Source organism: Anarhichas minor, unplaced genomic scaffold (assembly GCF_050575085.1).
Source record: "Anarhichas minor isolate MPS153535 unplaced genomic scaffold, ASM5057508v1 ptg000087l, whole genome shotgun sequence".
Classification (NCBI taxonomy): Eukaryota; Metazoa; Chordata; class Actinopteri; order Perciformes; family Anarhichadidae; genus Anarhichas; species Anarhichas minor.
In genome coordinates, this window is record NW_027466533.1 from 3,389,347 (window position 1) to 3,408,957 (window position 19,611).

The 19,611-nt window shown below is 39.6% G+C and overlaps 1 protein-coding gene across 5 annotated transcripts in view; it reads right to left on the bottom strand.

Annotated features, from left to right (window-relative positions):
- mlphb (melanophilin b) overlaps positions 1-19,287 on the bottom strand; it is a 39,450-nt gene extending 20,163 nt beyond the window's left edge. For all 5 annotated transcript variants that reach the window (XM_076081861.1, XM_076081860.1, XM_076081859.1 and 2 more), the window contains exons 1-5: positions 19,191-19,287; positions 16,637-16,811; positions 6,648-6,869; positions 4,749-4,888; positions 2,322-2,363 (exon numbers count right to left, since the gene is read on the bottom strand). In XM_076081861.1, the coding sequence (XP_075937976.1) occupies positions 2,322-2,363; positions 4,749-4,888; positions 6,648-6,869; positions 16,637-16,779 (547 nt within the window). In that variant the 5' untranslated portion in view covers positions 16,780-16,811; positions 19,191-19,287. The remainder of the gene's footprint in view (positions 1-2,321; positions 2,364-4,748; positions 4,889-6,647; positions 6,870-16,636; positions 16,812-19,190) is intronic.
- Positions 19,288-19,611: the final 324 nt, after the last annotated feature.

Genomic DNA, 19,611 nt, shown 5'->3' on the forward strand with positions numbered 1-19,611 from the left:
ACACTAGAAGTAGCTAATACCACCACTGCCTCGTATGATAATGATGAATAATAGTAATACTTTCCACTAACTGTTTGTTTCAAACCTTGTTGCTTGTGCCTTGTGACTAAAACTTCCCTGGCTCTATTCCTCTACTCTAGATATGCCAATGTAAATAAAAGCCAGGCGGGCAATGAATGTGCCTGCCTAACCAGAACCTAAACCACTGTACCCACTGTATGAAACCTGCAAGGTTTGAATGGATCATTTTAAACAGTCAATACTTACTTCAGATAACCCTGAGTCACCATTGTGTATATTCAGATTCAACTTTATGAGGTATTGATTTAGTAAACTAGGCAGCATACTAGTTATTTAACAGCCACTTGACTCTAAAGCGGATCTAAGGAAGACCACACACATAGCTGGGTTAAGCCTCTATGGGGCCCTGGTGGAAAAAATGTGTTTGACCCGTTTGTAGTCATTTCGGAAAACACAAATATATTTAGGGGTTGCAAGGGGCCAACAAAACAGGTAATAATGAAGGAGCCACCTTAAAAATTTTAATGTATATTCCAAAACAAACTTGCAACTAACCACATTACAACAGACCAACTAACACATGATGTGTATAGGGCCACTCTGCCTGGTAATCCAACCTTGACCACACAGACTCAGTGAAAGTGACATTTGTTTTTACAGCAGGACTGTAAGTAACTGAAAATGTCTTGGTTAAAACAGCTCTAAGGATGGCAAAGTTAGCTCGGTCCGTTGGTTGCACTTTGGTCAAGAGAAATATCTCAAACCATTAAATGCAAAGTCCTGTCGCCAAAAAAGAATTGTTGGCATTGCATGTTTTTGCAAACCGCAAATACGTTGAATGTCTACATTTTCATTCAGCCAGAGTAAGTGATGTAGTGAACGAAAGCAAACATCAGACTTTTACCCAGAAGTTCTGTGTGAAGCTAAAAGTAAATGTTGACTTCACACTTTAAACATAGTGTAACATAAGAAAGTCTGCTAAGGGTGGTTGTTATTAATTGACAATAGTTATATTGTTACGTTACGTTGTTACGTTACATTAGAAAGTTAGCTAAGGGTGGTTGCTATTTATTGACACTAATTACGTTGTTGCGTTACGTTGTTGCGTTACGTTGTTGCGTTACGTTGTTGCGTTACGTTGTTGCGTTACGTTGTTGCGTTACGTTGTTGCGTTACGTTGTTGCGTTACATTAGAAAGTTAGCTAAGGGTGGTTGTTATTAATTGACACAAGTTACGTTGTTGCGTTACGTTGTTGCGTTACGTTGTTGCGTTACGTTGTTGCGTTACGTTGTTGCGTTACGTTGTTGCGTTACGTTGTTGCGTTACATTGTTGCGTTAGGTTGTTGCGTTAGGTTGTTGCGTTACGTTGTTGCGTTACGCTGTTGCGTTACGCTGTTGCGTTACGCTGTTGCGTTACGTTACGTTGTTGCGTTACGTTATTACATTAGAAAGTTAGCTAAGGGTGGTTGCTATTTATTGACGCTAGTAACATTGTCAGGTTACATTGCTAGATTACATTTTTACGTTATGTTATTACGGTATGTTGTTAAGTGACATTGTTACGTTTTCTTGTTACGTTATTCTTTCAACACAAACCTTCATCTTTCTTCTAACCTTGACCAAGACAATTTTTTGCCTAAACCTAACCAATCCTTTCACAACCTTTAACCTTAACCACGTGGCATTGTGAGTATCTGCAAGCGTGATATGAGGCTTATGCGAAAAGTATTTATGAAACATATTTTTGGTTCAGAAACATCAACATTCAACATATCCCGTGGTTTGCAGAAATGAATGCCAACATTTGTTTTTCGTGGCGACTATGCTGGGAGCGATTACCATAACATTTTGATCTCCAAAGGATGAATCCCAATGTATTACGTAGGTGATTATCTCAATTCTCATCTAATACCTGCAAAACTAATAACAGATTACCATCAGTACTTTATGTTCAGCCCTAATTTGCCAACGTTACCGTGCTAACACGCCAAAGTAAGATGGTGAACATGGTAAACATTGAACCTGCAGTGCTAATCATCAGCATGTTAGCATTGTCATTGAGAGCATGTCAGCCTGGTGACATTAGCATTAGGTCAAAGCACTCCTGTGCCGAGGGAAAGCCTCACAGAGAAGCTAGCATTCTAGTAGACACTTAGTCTTGTTTTTAGGGTACTTGGGGTAAGATTTGATAAAAAGCACCGAACTGTTGAATATAAGGGAGAGAATAAGCATAATCAAAAGATATATGTCCGCCAACAATATCTGACCGTTTCTTATGATTTAGATTGAGTCTACTTACTGTGGACCTCCGGTATGCTCTGTGTATCATATTCATTCGGCTCTGGAAAACAGAAAATACAAAAGAAGACATGTCTTATATAGTTGTGTTTAATTACAACTTGAAATGAAAATGAATGAGGTGAGGTTTGCAAGATTGCAATTCGGTAACTATAATAAATAGCTCAGCAAATTGGGATAATTCAGCTTGCCTACTTTCCACATAAATGTGTAATCAGAAGCAGAAGCAGCAGCAGCACCATTTAAGGAGCTGAGGTCATCCAACTAATTGAGTTACATTATTTTTTTGCGAATGTGAACAAAGACTGTGTTGTGAGCACCAGTGTTGCATCTCCCCATGTGCACGAAGATACTGTACTCACAGTATGACACCCTCCGAGCACTGTGAGCCCAACGGACCACAGCAGCACATACAGTCAAAAGAATGTCTGTGTGTGTTTGGGAGTACAGTCATGCATGCTGAATTTAATCCAGGTGCTCACATGAATGTCTGCATGTGATGAGTGGCTGGTCATTTTGAACACAATGCATCTGTTAACATGCATATTTATGGCTGCGTTTCATAACTGCAACACACAGCTGGATTCCACGTTCAAAGACACGACAAGCCAAAGTTTTCTTCTCCCTCCCTCTTCTCTTTCCCTCTCTCTGCTGGTCGCTGGAGCTCTGCAGAACTGAGTCCTTCAAGTCCAGGCACAGAATGGGAGACATGTGACTGGAGGATCACAAGGCCCGCTGGGCTAAGCCAGCAAACCAGCTCTTTCTGTATCCCGTCCCAAAATCCTCCAGGGTGACTCAGTGTAAGTAGTACCAGGAGTCCCGGCTGTCTCCTCATGATTCATTGATCTCCTGACGCTGTGATCTCACTTAGAGACCTGCGGTGTATAATAATGCTTAAAGCTGATATACAGTGTGCTTCAAGGGCACTCTTTTTATGTGCGCTGGGTTTACAACGAAATGTGTTGGGATTGACTTTTTTTTCTCTGCAATTGGATATTCAGCAGCACAAATGGGGACAAACCAAGTTGTGTGTGTGCTGCCTTCCACTCCATCCTATGCTCTGGGCCTTGACCAGAGGATATTGGCAATGCTGCGTGAACAAATTCAAAAAGAGAGCAAAAAGTTTCGGAAAAAGGTTTGGACGAAGCCTGATATCGTCACTGCATCAGAGTTTAAACACCCAGCTTCAGAAACACAAACCTTTTCCCCCCAATGGGAATAACTTCTCCAGAGGTACAGCATGCAGTGTAAATGTCCCACAAGGCCGTGCTTCCGGTCAGTTAAGGACAAAACCTAACATTTAAAGGGGGCCAGGCCCGATCTGCATCCAGGCCTGAGACACTAGTCTGTGACAGCCTCGGCACAGCTGTGAAGAGCCAGAGTTGGGGAAAACAGGAAAGATGGAAGAGATTAAAACCCTGTGACAGATTTGGCAGCCTGTTGTATATGGCTTACTATGTGGAAAAGAGAAAGGAAGTTCATTCTTGTGACTCAGTGTCACAAAAATGACGGGTCTTAATAGCCAGGTGGTGTCTTGAGAAGGTGCCGGGCCACCAGGAGCTTCAAGAACGCCATTCTTTTAAATGATATTCCATAATTCAATTTTCTTTTTGTGATGGTGGGGAGCACGGTCCAATCTCTTATATTTGTTCCGTTGGGTTGAGATTTGGTGACTGCAAAGGCAATGGCATTCAGTCCAATAGTGTCTACTTGCATTAAGCTAAAGAGCCTGCGATTTCTTGTTCACAGGGATAATGTGAGCTTCACTACGAAAGAAAATTCGGTACCAAGTCCAATTCTTGAACTGGAACTTGATAACTGACACAACCTACACACATGATGCACAAGTCATGGTTATGCTTATACCAATTTTTGGATTCAACAGGCTAATACACATTCTCCATGTGATAGAGTACAGAATGCAGCTGTTGAATCTCCTTGAAGCCTTTCATTTATTGGAGATTTGTTGCAGTGAGCTCAAGATGACATCCACTTCTGGCCTGCAGCTCCCCCAAAGGGCTTGTAAAGAAATGAGTGGAACGGATGGAAATTAGTTCAGGTTGCCCCCTTCAAAGTCACCTTGACCTGAGAGCTGACATTCTACCACATCTGCAACATTTGATTCGCACTGCTTCACATTCTGGCAGACATTCCCACTTGGCAGCTGCCCAGTTTTTGACTGTTGACCACTAAACAGCTTCAGTCAGTGGGGGTTAATCTCCACAGAGACCACATTGACAGTATTTGTTGAGTAAAGGGATGTGGCGCGATTGACTTACTACATGTCGATTTTCACAAGTGGATCAAGGATTAAAACATTCCACTCCTGAAACCTTTTCCAAAACCCATTAGTTAACAAATTCTCACGTTTTATACATTTTCTGTGCAGAAAACCAGCCACAAGGGCATCTTAGCATTACGAACTCACCTTCAAGGTCATTTTGAGAGCAACTGCGTTCCCCGCTAAGCCTCCTGAAGAGCGATCGCATCACCTTGGCACTGCCGAAGCGCTTAAAGCGGGCACGGACGTTTTCGTGGTACCACTCCAGAGTGCCAATCTTGAGGACCCTGTTAAAAAAAAAAGAGGAGGCAAAATAGATACTAATGATTTTAAACACAGATCAGTCACATGAAAAAGTTGTTAGAATACAAACATGCCAACAACAGGGACTGAGTATGACTCTTCTGTCACACAAAGCAAGAACACGACATTCCTGACTGCTATGCTGAATGCAGCTTTAAGCACGAGATGTATAGCATGATCTTTTCCAGACATCGGCTGAGGTCAGTGAAAGGGCTTTTCGGGCTCGGCCACATCTGAGCAAACAATAGTCTAATGTTTACATATGGAGCTGGAGCGAGCTCCAAAAAACCCCACATAACTCATACGTTATATACTACATTCTAAAAAGCTGCCAAATCCAAACAAAGTCTTTGTCCACTAGCTGCTGAAAAGCTTACACATGTATTGATGAGGTGCTTTCTTGCTCACATCACTGACTTTGTTCCTGCATTTAAAAACCTCTATAGTGGAACTTTAAAGTAGAGCTCCAGTGACTTTTGCCCTCATTTTCTTTCATAGCTGACTTACATTAATATTCATCAGAAACTTTGTGTTAGACCCCCAGGGGGTAATGGATGTACACTACCAAACATCATGGTTACATATGTTCTTTATGAAACAAGTTTTTGGTTACAGGGGAAGTATGGTATCATTTTCATTTTACTCAAAGCCTGAAAACAGCCGCTAGTTTTATTGCATTCCTTTAGCATGGATAGTGAAGCTCTAAAGACATAGACAAGGCAGCCCCACAACTGTAGAACCACAGAGGCACGAATTAAAACTTGAGTTTATGTTTCTATGGAATGACATTTCAATCAATCAATTAACATATATTGTACATACAGAAATACATATATATGTCTATGAAACGCATAAAAAATGAAAAGAATCCTAATATGAAAAATATATATATAAATACATGTAAATATGAACATATTAATGAATAAATATAGTTCAATAAATGTTTTATTTGAAAAAAGCACCTGTTTTCAAAGGACAGCTTTTATTTATTTCAGGCGACTTTTATAACATAATTCCATGACCTGCCAGTTAGCACAGCTGTATACGTATATAGATAAGGTTGAAATATTTAAATATTTTTTTATTATAAAATATCATTTTAATTTATGCTTATTCTTGTTGTTGTTTTGCTCAGTGATCTTACAGGACTGTTCTGAAGAGCTGTGCACCATCGAGATGTAAGCAGCTTTAAAGAAAAGATCGGAGTGAATGGCGGGTTATTGCTGATGCAATGTACAAAAATATAGACAGTATGTAGAATGTGTGACTTAGGCATGCTGTGAGGACATATGGGCCAAATAGCCAAAATCATTAACAAACGATAAATGCATCTGCTCTAATAAAATATTATTTATAGTTATTTTATAGTAAAAAAAACACAACGTGATGGTTTATAACGTTTCATAATCAGTATTAATGCTATACTTTCTGTTATGTTATTATTTTGTGTCTATGAAATAATTAGCTTCTAAGTAAAACTTTGTTAGCTGATGAGAGATGGTAATATTAACATTATTAATACATTTGTAAACTATTTATCACCAGTTAATAATTGCACAAATTATACCATTTTATTAGGATATCAAGTATTTGTTAATGACTTAGAAATGATTTGTAACTTTTTATGAAATTTTGTGTAAAACATCTGTAAACAAAACGTCGATAAATGGACCAGAAACCAATTAATAACCAGTCTACCGATCTACCATTTATCAATGATGGTTATTATTTGTCATTTCCTACCTGGCCATGCGACAGGGATTGCACACCCAGCCAAGCTCTTTCTTGTTGAACAGACTGCAGGACTTGCAGATGAAGAGCTGGCAGTCCAGACACTGACACTTGCTGTTGACCAGGAACTTGAAGGGCTGGAGACATCGAATACAGTGTGACTCAGCCAGGCTGGTCTGGCTGCCCAGCAACTCCCTCTTGGTATCTTCTTTTTCAATCTTGGTCTTTAAATCCCTAAAAAAGACAATAACCCAAGCGTTCAGTAATGTACAATGAAAGAGATGAACGTGTTTATTGAAGAAAAACTACTTTAATGTATTCTTGAGATACAGGTTAATGAATTGTAATATGCAGAACTCGGCACACAAGAGAAAACCACTTTTTACTTCAGGGCTCCAAACAGCCTCACATAAAGTGTGTCATTATTTTTTTGTAATAGGACTTGTTGCACTTACATGGCTTCATTGTGCCAATGTCACCATCTGGCATGCCAACGTCATTTTACAGACATTCCATGTCTCATGATAAGGTTTTTAGTGTAGCTACAGCTGCATTTTAGTTTAGGCGACAAAACCACTTAGCTGGGTTTAGGAAAAACATCATGGCTGGGCTTCGAGGTAGAATACATTACATATGGTTTGCTAAACACATGACATTCAAAGTTGGCCCCTCCTCCTCTGCTCAACAAGTGAGTGAGGAAGAGACGCAGCAGCGCTGGTCGAGCGAGAGGGAGCGGCATTAATGAGCACAAAGCAGTGGAGAAATACAATGCTGTTTTCGGATTGTTTTCTGTTCATCCTGTCGACTCTGCTCAGCGCGGCTCACACAGCAGAGGAGACGGAGAGGAGCAGGGGGAACACATAAAAACATGCAGCCATGTAAAAACCCGTTGTCATCAGTCATATACGGCCGCGTTGTATCTGACAGAGCAAAAGGGGGATTTGTGCCCAAGGTAATGCTCGGTATCAGACACTGAGGGGCGTGACATGGCGTTGGTATTTGACAACCTGAAAGGTTAGTAGATAGGGGCCCAAAAGCTCTTTGCTGACACCCAGAATTGTCCCAAACACAGCAAAATAAAAAGGCAGGCATACGAAGGCAGGCTCTCTGTAGACATCAACGCACACTTCTAGTGGGTAAGAAGTGATGACTGAGACGGATTGAAAGACCTTTGTTTGTTTGACCCATCCACCATAAGTAGTCTCACTCAGTTTTTAAACTGTTACTAGCTCTGAGCAGAGCATATATGAACATGTATACATTTACTTTGCAATCTACATGGCATAAAATGACACGCAAAAAAATACAAATGGTGTTGGACAAAGAATTGTCTTCTCACTCATGCGCCAATTTGGTAAGACAGCTCATCAGGTTAAAGAAAGTTTAAACCTGATAATTGTTTGCAAATGGCCATTACTAACATATTGTATATAGTGGTACAGTTAATATGGCTGTCAATAATGCTGCTCCATTTCAGCTGCAGAAATAAACACCACATAACTGTTTTTGAATGTACATCTTGCGATAGGAAATAGTTTTGCCAAATTGTGGCAAACAAGGTTTGCGCTCTATTTATGATAGAACTCAGTCTTATTTGGTACCATCAAACCTGAACCAAAACCAAACCTTTTGCTCACTTAATCTGGCATCCAGAGCTGTAACTGAAGAGGCCACCCAGAAACACTGAGCAGACCCATGAACTGTTGTTTGCCAAGAAATAGTTCTGCCTTGTATACCCCTCTAAACATGGCAATTTTGACATTTCTGTTGACATTTGGGTACATGACATGAGACAGCTTCAGAGTTGCTGGTAATTGTATTTTTCTATTTGGGGCAGATCCAGGCTAGCTGTTTCCCCCTGACTCCAGTATTTATGCTAGGCAAAGCTAACCATATCCAACACTATTCATCTCACTCAGAAACAAAGCCAACAAGCACATTTCCCCACTGAACTAATAACTGCTGGATATATTTGAAGGTACATTTCTAACGTATTATTCACTTCATGTTTTTACAGCTAATAAAATGAACCGTGTACTATTTCTTTATACAGAGATTTTATGAGTCAAAATGCTGGCTGACAATAATGAGTGAAGAGCTGCTTGCCAGCACACGGATGGCTTCCTTTTGGCAACTCTGTGTCAACATTATGTCAGCCTTGTTACAGGCAGAAAAAGCTGCAGCGTTTCTCCATGAAAGATTTAGTGCTATGGTTACAATAAAAATAAATAAAAAAATCAACAAGATAAGTGAGGAATAGCTTCACTGTGCATGTCCCCTTCATTTAGATCTTAATCGCTTCAGCATTCTTAATACTGTATAATGTAAATAAGCAAAATGTGCGACAACCTCATGAAAATAATGTTTAGTGTCCCTTAAAGTGACATGGGTGTGTTAGAATGTGTGTTTAGAGCAGCACAATGTGTTTATTACCTCGAGTAAAAATACTAATACTGTACCAGGCAGCAACCTCCAATTTTGAAAAGTGAAGCCAATGTTGAAGTGCTTTAAACTTGCATTCTCTCTAATGGCCATCAGGGGGCGACTCCTCTGGTTGCAAAAATAAGTCTTATTGTATAGAAGTCTATGAGAAAATGACTCTACTTCTCTCTTGATTTATTCCCTCAGTAAACATTGTAAACACGAGTTTATGATCTCAATCTCTAGTTTCAAGTCTTCGTCAATACAGCATGATGTTCATTTAGTAAGTTATTATTATCCATTTAGAGTCAAATAGACCATAACCCAGGGTATGCTTTAGGGCGGGGCTACCTTGTGATTGACAGACTGCTACCACGTCGTTGTGGGAGTTGTTCCTGTTTTCATCTTAGAAATTGAGCGCTTTCACAGTGTGCTTTCAGTTCATGGAAGTTAACTATAACATTTTGGTCGACTAAAAATGTCTTATTAGGCGTTCGGTTGTTCTGAGCTCTACCCTCTCAAGTCACTTTTGGTGTGTATTAATGTAGCATGTGTATGTGTGTATCATTTGGTTTCACATTACCGGTTGACTGACTATGTTATACTTTTTTCACACTTTTAAAACAATTGCGTAATGCATACCTTTGTTTGCTCAAGTGTCATCACTCAATCTTAAACAAGTAATGGTTTTGTTGAAGCCTTTATATTATACACCAAAAACAAAACGGATCGCCCTGTTTCCGTGAGTGTAAAAAAGAAAAAAAGAGCTGTGGTTGTTTTGTGGCTAACAGAGTGGTTGAGTCCTCACTGATGATGGGCTGTAAAGAGTTATTTAGTGCTACACTTTACAGTCACATTTTTAGTTATTTAAGAAACATTCATTTTGAGTAATTATTTTGCAGTTAGAAAAAAAATCCATTCCAGCCTTTAATTAGTTTTCTTCCATTTAAATCAACACTTCCTCTTGTAGCAACATGTAGTTAGTGGAGAAGCAGTTGCAGAAAAGTTACTTTCTTTCTTGTAATGTTCTCACTTGATCCTTTTAGCAATGTGTTTTAGAAATGAGTGAATCTGAGCTCCATTATTACATTTGAAAAAAATCTGTCTTCAAGTAATAAATATAGCTGTGCGGTGCAAAACGTCCTGCACTAACTTCAGTCAAATTCTTGTTAAAAACTTAAAGCAATGGTGTGTAGGATTTGGTGGCATCTAGCAGTGTAGTTTTAGATTGCAGTCAACTGAATACCCCTCCGCGCACTTCTCCCTTTTCAAGACTGCGGTAACGTGAGCCACAGAGTACAAAACCGTGGTAACGCAGTTCGTCTCGCTCAGAGGTCATCCCTACCATAATAACACTACTTCAGGAGCAACGGAAGTGAGATGGAGGCTGTTGGTACCACGATTTTACACTCTATAAAACTTGGTGGCCTTCAGGTAATGTAAAAAATTGAAAAGGGCCAGAGTTTGGATTTTCCCTTCTGGCCTACTGTAGAAACGTTGTGGTGCAACATGGTAGACTCGGGTGATTATAAACTAATGAACACATAATTTTTGAATATTTTGTTCCATTTCTGCTAATAACCTCCCCCAAAATGCTACAAACTGGCCATTTAACAAATAAAACCAAATCAAGCAAACTCATACTTCCTCTACTCTCTGAGTTGCGGTTTAAATGCCTGCTTTGAGTCAGACTTTTTTCTTCAGCAAAGTTTGAGGCATTCTTGTGCTGATTGCTGGAAAAGAAACAGCCTCACTCAGTGCTGAGAGATGCTGACGGTAGTGGAGAGGAAAACATTCAGACAACAAATCCCAAATGTCACGCAGCTTGGGTGGAGTCTGGCAAAACACCCACAGAGGATGAGAGGATACTTATTGTTTATTAAAGTTTTTTTAGGCCATGCTTTTTAAATTATAGCCCAGATCATCGGGATGAATTGGAAACTCTCGAACCGTTAGCAGATACAGCTGATGGCCATTAGCAATATGATTTCAAAGTACTATCTCCGGAACATCAAATCCCACAGATCTGATATACAAGATGGCCTTCTGTGACTCAATAAGATGTGTGCTGGAGGCAACTTTCAGGCCTTCCGAGTCTTCCCCAGTCTGTGACTGTGTGGTTGTCAGCATTTCTTAGTTGATGTGATAAGCTGCAAGGGTTTTTTAGGGTTTTCGATCAAGATGTGTCTGAAAGCTCTGGAGTATTTCTGGTATGTGGATCTTGCACTGAGATTTAGCTCGGTACAGTTCTGGACTAAAAATGTATTTAAGAAGTAGTAGGTTTGGAGAAACATAGAGGGGTACCAGCACAGGAGCAAGCAATGTACTGCTGTGGACGGGGGCAGCAGCTAAACGTATGAAAAGCAAGACATTTCCAACATTGCCATGTGTTATTATGTTAGGCTGTCATTATTCGTGGCATTTTGTGTGTTTTTAAAATTTATTTCAATTTAGTTATGTTTAGGCAACAAAACCATTTAGTTCGATTGAGGGAAAAACGTCATGGTTTCAAATAAGTAAGTAAATTAAGTAAAATACGTACGTTAACAACATAATAAGACACATCACAAACATCACTGAGGTAAAAAAAACACTTTGAGACACTGGTCTCAAACATCAGTTAGCTGGTTGCAAGTCCTGTGTTTGTTTGAGCCATCCGTCTTCCCTCCCTCCCACCATAAGCGTCACCCTCACGTTTTATACTATGTCTCTTGTTCAGAATGTAGTCACGCAGATGCGTTTACATTGCAGTAAAGTACAGACTACATAACGTATAAATGACAAAAAGCAAGAAAGGAGTTATTATTGAATGTAAAATGATTGAATGAAATCAAAATTGTTGTGTCATTCATACACCAATCTAGTTTATTTTCACCATCTTACTTTGCCATCAGACAGTCCTTTCCGGTGGAGAACTAAAGCCGTTACCTACACTCTCTTCAAAGCAACTAGACTTCTTAGACTCCTGGGCGACTGTGGCTCAGTGGAGAGCAGGGTTAAAGAATCGGCGGTTCGATCCCCGGCTCCGCTAGTCGCATGTCGATGTGTCCTTGGCCAAGACACTTAACCCCAAAAGTGCTCTTGAGCTGTGCTTACGGTGTGTGAATGTTAGTTAGTCCTGGTGGCAGGTGGATGGCTATCAGTGTATGAATGGGTGAATGATAACAAGTAGTGTGAAAGTGCTTTGAGTGGTCGGAAAGACTAGAAAAGCGCTATACAGTCCATTTACCATTTATTCTACAAAAACAGGCACTTATGAGATTGTTCTGTCTCTCTCCTCCTTTTTTCATGCTGGAAAAATTGGAGGTCATAAAAAAAGCCTTACATTGTAAATAGTAGACGTGACTATGTTTTACTAAGTTTTGTCCTCAAAATGCTAATTTTTCCTCAGTATTTGATTAGAAGCAGGTACTGGAAAGTTTATGAGGCAGCTCGGGAATCCAGGTTCGCCAGCCAGACGTTCACTTAGACACAGACAGTTATAGAGACCAAAGTAACTGATTGTTCCCATACATGGTGATCTGCTCGCCATGTCCGTCCACACAAATCAAATCCTCTCTAGTTTAAATGAACTTCCTGCTTCAGATGTTCTTTACCGAGTTTGAGCTGGTGTGTGTCTTTCATCTTAACATCACAACCTGATATGCTGCTCTTTGCCTCTCTCTGAAGTCCATAGTAGAACCAGGTTAACATGCACTCCAGTGGGCTAGTGAGAGTGAGACAAAGAGATAAAAAGTGGGACTCACACACACAAACATACAGCTTTCCAGAAAAAGAATAAGCAGTTCACATTAGCTTTGCAGATATGTTTACATGAAATTATCAATTTTCAGACAGCCTTTTAAAATACCACTATAATGTCATTAAATAGAATGCATTACCTGGGTTTGACTGACATGAACTAATGTGATATATTTATTTATATATAATTACAATGTGTGTGAATGTGATGGTGTTTTGCCATATATTTCATATATATATATATTAAAACTGGTAAATGTATATTTCATATATATATATGACCAGACTATCGCAGGGCTGACACCATCACATTCACACACATTGTATTTATATATAAATAAATATAACACATCAGTATATATATATAGATAGATAGATACTTCAAGTTGACACTTCTGCAGTGGCTATTACTATAAATATGCTTCCTGTGAAATCATGTGAGGATTTTTGAAACTTTTTCTCAAAACACACTTACTAACCTAATACAAATATGTATTTGTACTATTTACACTTTATTTTAGTGGAATTGGTAAAGGAGAAAACTCAAAGTCATTGCCAAATTAAACTACTTCATTCTACAATCCAACATGTGTGGCTTTTGCAAGATTTAGGCGTGACAGTTTTCTATGTAAACCATGTGAGGATCTGTACCTATTTATAGATCGCAGAGGCCCGGGATGAAAACAACAGTTGCTGGCTCATTTGGATGGAAAACGAAGAGCTGAAGAAGAACCTTGGCAGGGCCCGCAACCTATTGTGTGGTTGAAATTGTTGTCTGGTATTTGTGAAGGAAGCTCAAGAACGTAGATGAACCTACATGGCACCATATAGGAAGGTTCCGACTCCTCGGCCTGACCAAAATGCTGGTTTTCTTAACCAAAGTCTGACTCACCATCTGTTTTTTCTTTACGAAATGAAGGCTGCTGACAAGAAGTTTCTTGGAAGGTCCCTTTTATCATGCACATGCAGACACATAAAGGCACTATGTTTAACAGAGTGTATGGAGGGTATGGGAAAATACATATCGACTGTATGAATAAGCAAGAGATTTGTCTGAGATAGCGAGTTTAAAAAAATATGTTTTATAAGTTGATAAAAACTATCCATGTTTGAGCCACATTAAAAGATTTGACAAGATGCACCTTTGTTCTACCTGTTTCATTGAAGGTTCTGCACATCAACAGGTGTTTTCATTCACTGGCTGATTAGACCTCCAATCAGGTGGAAGTTGGGTGGAGCTATATGGAAATTGGGTGATGTCACCAAGCTATAAACTCAGGAACAATTTTAACACTCACTTGCAATATTCTAACTTGTAACTTTTTAAAGCAACTAAGCTAATGTCCCACCCACACAGGTGTCTTCACTACAGGACTGTGTGGGTGGACCATTAGCCTAGTTGCTTAAAAAGTTACAAGTAAGAAGGCTGCAAGTGTAACTTGTAATTGGTTAAAGGTATATGATACATAGACTGTATATAAGAAGTGGACGTAGTCATCGTGATGTCACCCATTGTTTTGTGGACTGCTGTTTTGAAGCCTTTGTCGCCATCTTGGAATAGTCTATGAGAAAATGACTTTACTTCTCTCTTGATTACCTCAGTAAACATTGTAAACATGAGTTTCAGTCTCTAGTTTCAAGTCTTCTTTAATACAACATGATGTTCATTTAGTAAATTATGGTCCATTTAGAGTCAAATAGACCATATCGTTACCAGAGCCGTATACGGCGTCTTTACGTCACTCCTCCACATTCCAAATATGGTCATTTCCATTCATTAGTCTGGAAAAAAACAACATGGTGATGGCTGTATTCCAAGATGGCGACGGCAAATTTGTCAAACTCAAGGCTTCAAAACGGCAGTGCAAAAACCAATGGATGACGTCACGTCCACTTCTTATACAGTATATCGTCTATGGTATAAAGTTAGCGTTAGCTTCCATACATCATCAGATTTGTAAGTCTGTCACTCTATGCATACTAAACTGTGGACAGATTAGAGATACACATGTGTAAATCTTGCAAAAACAATGTGCCACTGAACATTTTCTTCATTTTGTGGACTATCCTTACTAGGGGTGGGAATCACCAGAGGTCCTGTGATACGATATTATCACGATACTTAGGTCCCGATACGATATTATCACGATACTGCAATATTATCACGATACTGCGATATTCTGAGTATTGCGATAACATAGGCCTATATTGCGATTTATTACTTTTTTCAACTTCAAATTATGTAACCAAAGGAAAACTGTGTCAACATGTTTTCTCTAATAAGATAGTTTTCAGTCTGTTCATCTCACTTCAATCATTTTTATTGCAGTAAAATATGATTGTCAAGCAGACAGACTGAACAATGTCATAAATGTTGCATGAATCTGACAAACTGAACTGTTTGTATTACTACATAGTCCAACTTAACTAAATGCAAACGTGTGGACTCAGTATATGAACTATAACTTATATAAGTAGGATATAAGAGTTATATAACTCAGTATAACTTGCAATGCGTGGACGTCAAGGGCAGAGAGACAGTTATGCGCTGCACTCTCCCCATGAGCCTGGCTACTGTTGGCAGATGTTGGCAGAGTTTCCACTCAGTTGTACTAAATTTAAATCAAACAGCCAGCATCTCTCAGCCGATAACCAATTATCTAGCATTGTAGATGAGAAGACAGGACATGTGATTACTGGCTTACCGTGAAATGTGAGTGCTGCAGTGGCTAGTGGTAGCCATAGGTAATATCGATTAATTAATGATCACAGTGGCTGCTTTTCAGCAAAAGTAACAGTCATATAACATACTTAACATGAAGCTGTAAAGCACACTGTACTCTCTGACGGACAGTTTCAAGCTGAAGTGTGCTTTGTTGTGCCTATAACCCCACCCAACAGTGATGTCACAAGGTCCTTGAGTACCATACATTTCTTCATCATTGCAGCACGGTGAGTAAAGCTGAACCACTGGTGTGCAGGGGCAGTTGGGTGAGTCTTTAAAGGGCGGGTCCATTATATATATATATTTTTTTCTTTTCTTAGGTTTTTATATCATTCTGTAGCTTCCCAGTGATGTTCCTTATGTATTCAAATCCCTTCTAAAAACGTTTCCCCATGTAACCTGATGTTGCTACATAGAAAGCTGCAGGTCTGCTGAGACCCTCAGCTCCTTTAAATCAAGATTGAAGACTTTTCTGTTTGCTGCTGCCTTTAATTAAACCAGATTCAAGGATATTAATCAATTTCTGCATTTTATTACTGTATTTTATTTCTTACACTGCTTTTTAGTGTTTTAATGACTGTTTTTAATGTTTCAATCAATGTTCTTATGTCTTACCTCCAGTGATTGGACTGTAATTTGTTTGTTTCTACACCTGCCGTTCCAGCTGAACCATGTATGCTCTGATGACGGTCCGTTAGACCGAAAGCTAAAAATATAGTGTTCTCTGCATTGATTTAAGTGTTCTACCAGTTTGAGCTTTTTTGATACTTCCAGCACCGTATTTAAGATGAAGCTGGGTGAAGCGTTGGTTATCCTGCATTTACTAATCTTTCATTTAGAGTCCCGAATTCACAGAGCAATTGAAGGTGACCAGAATTAGCAGAGGCGGTGGAGACATATTCACCTAAACTAACAAAAGCCCTAATGGCTTCAAAAAAAGTTGTTACAAAGGAAAATACTTTACATTAAGTTAAAAAAGGGAATCCATAGTAAGGCTAATCCTGAACTCATGAAGCCATGAGCATCAAAGGGATGACTTCTATTGGTTTGTTGAGAAACAGATGTGCATCGAAAAGAAATAAAACAAATACACGTGATCTTTTTTTTAACATACCCAAGTCTGTCCTCCTCCTTCTTCCTCAGGTCGAAATCTCTCTGGACGACTTCCCAAACATGCTTGGCCTCCTCATCTGTGAGCTTGGAGAGATCCAGCTTCCTGCCTGTTGTGGTGGTGGCAGGCATAGTTGCGAAGTCCATGCCTGTGAGCTGGCAGGCTGTCTTGTGCTGGGCTACATTTGGCCGATAAAAAAAGTTTTAAGCTACATGAGGAGATGAACTGCAGTGAAAACACTACCATATGTAAAAATAGGTCACTTAAAATGAGGTCACTTGCATTCTCTTTTCCAAATAATCAACCAGTGTTGCACTGCAAACCCTTTTATGCTACATTGCTGAAGTTCACAACTTGACATGAGTGGTAATCCGTTGATCAGGTTCATCGTGTCACGTTCACGGTACAAATCTGTGTGACGAATGGTTGAAAATACATTTCCTGCAGAAAGCTTGCACGTGAATGCCCCTGCACTCATCAGTGGGAGATGGGGGAATACATTTGATACACAGCTCTCTGAGCTGTAATGTTTCACTGACCTTTTGCAGAGAGACAATTTACCAACATTTGATCACGTTAACACTCAAAAGGTTTACATACAGTGCTTATTCCTCTCTATTTAATTTTGTTGCAAAAATGACACTGTAAAACTAAAGGTGCATTAAAAGACATCAAAAAACATCAACAGAATGTGAAGAACAAACTATCAAAGTGTACATGGAACATACAGACCCGGCAGACAGTAAACACGAAGATGGAACACATCAACTATAGGCAGAAGCCACACGGGAAGATTATAAGATTTCCAACAGTTTGAGTGAAGTTGCGTATTCTTGTAGTTGGCTGTAAATGTAAATTTGCACTGTAAATTTAGATTCTGTGGATCCAAGTAGTACAGGTGAAATGCTGCCACCCTTTTTGTCTGGAGCGTTGCACCTTAATAGGATAGGTTACAATTTACGTGTCATGTGTCGATTGGAAGCAATTCTTTCCAACTGCGACTAAACCGTAAGAGACGGGGGACAAAATCCCCATTCTTAGTAAAAAATAAATTATTGCACAATTGCAGGTGGTTGCTCGTCAGCAAAACAACTTAAATATTAGTAATATTAAGCATTTCAATAAGCGGCTCATGCTGTGGTGTTTTGGTGGGGGCAGTGTATCTCATGATACTTTTTACTAATGTCTGAATGAAATAGCTTTCTTGTGTTTGTATGTCATTAGTCATGTGCCAATGCCTGAGTCTTACTTCTTCGAGAAAACTGCTGCCAGTCTTTTAGGCTGCTGTTTTCTCCAAACAAAACAGACCAGAATAATAGAACTGATCCTGGGTCAGTGATCTGGAGCGCAGGTCTAGATACGGAGCTTAAACCCTCTCTGCCACAAGCATCCGTCCTGTGATCTGGGGAAGGTTTGGCACAGTTCAACTGTCACATTGCTGAGGGATTTGAATCAAGTCTCTGTTAAATGGAGCCTGCCCAAATCATTTCACGTGGTCCAGGTTTCAGCGGATGAGGTGACTCAACTCAAGCTGACAAGAGAGATGCACACATGTACACACACATCTCATCACACACGCAATCTGTACCACTGAAATGCACTGAAACAGACTTATACATAATCAGAAAAGGAATGCTCAGAAACATCACATAATTGTCTTGTTTACTACAAGCTATATCAGAAAACCTCAGATGACTGGCGAGCCTAATCTAATTTCTGCTCATGCAATTGGGCACTAATGGTAAAAACAAGTTTAACACAGAATCAAGACTCTGAGTAGAACATTGTACTTGTCCAGCTTTATAAAATAGTGCTTACAACTTTCCCACAGTCAAATTGTTACACTTGAACAGCCAAGCAGTACACAGAAGCTCAACATTTGCATAGCGGGTGTGAGCAACTCCGTATCCTACTCTGTTGTATTAAGGGACCATAATGAAAACATGTACTTTAAAATTGTGTTATTGACTTTTACCTTTAATAATGTTTCTCGCAGTATTTCATACTGAGTCCAATCTTAATTGTAAAGCTTGTTGTCTACAAAGAATTTCCCCTGCATGAAATCCCCTGTTGATACCACACAAATCAAGCAGGTGCACATTCGAAGGACTCCTTGTGTTTGCAAAAGGAAGGTTTGGCTTGATAACAGGTGCGGAGACACACAAACCTGGAACAGTTCTACCAGCAAAAGAACAAAGAGTGTACATTTCTTTTTTTATTCCATTCCAAACCACTTTACATTCTCTTACATGGAGTTTTAAATGTGCCAATCTTGGCTGTCTTTTTTTTTGATTTAAGAAAGTTGACGAAAGCTGTTTGGCGTTTGCTTTTAAAAGCTTTAAAAGTTTCTAATAACACGTTGGAACCCTTTAGGACTTGAGTTTGGTCCAACGTGTAATAATCCCACTGTTCCACACTTACAGCATAAGTAGCATAAATCAAAAAAAAAGAGCCAATAACAGGATTAAAATCAATAATGTCTGAGATACAAACACATGTAACCATTAACATCATTTTTTTGCTCTTAACATCATAAATGCATGCGAATATGTCTTACCTTGGTGTTGACAGAGCAGCCTGCTGGCAGTATTTCCTCTGAAGGGCAGACCAGGCTGACTGCAGGGCAAACTAAGTTAGCAGACAGCAATGCTAATCACATGTCTAGTTAACCAGGAGGAAGAAAGGGAGGGAGACAAGCCTCCTCTCCGCCTCCCTCGACTTCACTTCAAAGGGTCTGGCTGTGTGCTTTGCCCCCCCCCCCATGGCCTCATTGACAGCTGTGTCAAATACATCGTGACTGCTATTCTTGATCTGCATAAATAGTAAATCAATCGGTTTGGAAGCAATCATTTGGAGCATTTCATGGCTTGGACAGTATTCAAGTGTGCAGTGATCATGAGATTATGTAAAGGCCAGTTGGGCTCAAGTCCCTAGTCACAAGACATGGATCCTACAGGATGACATAGGAGAGAGTCAGA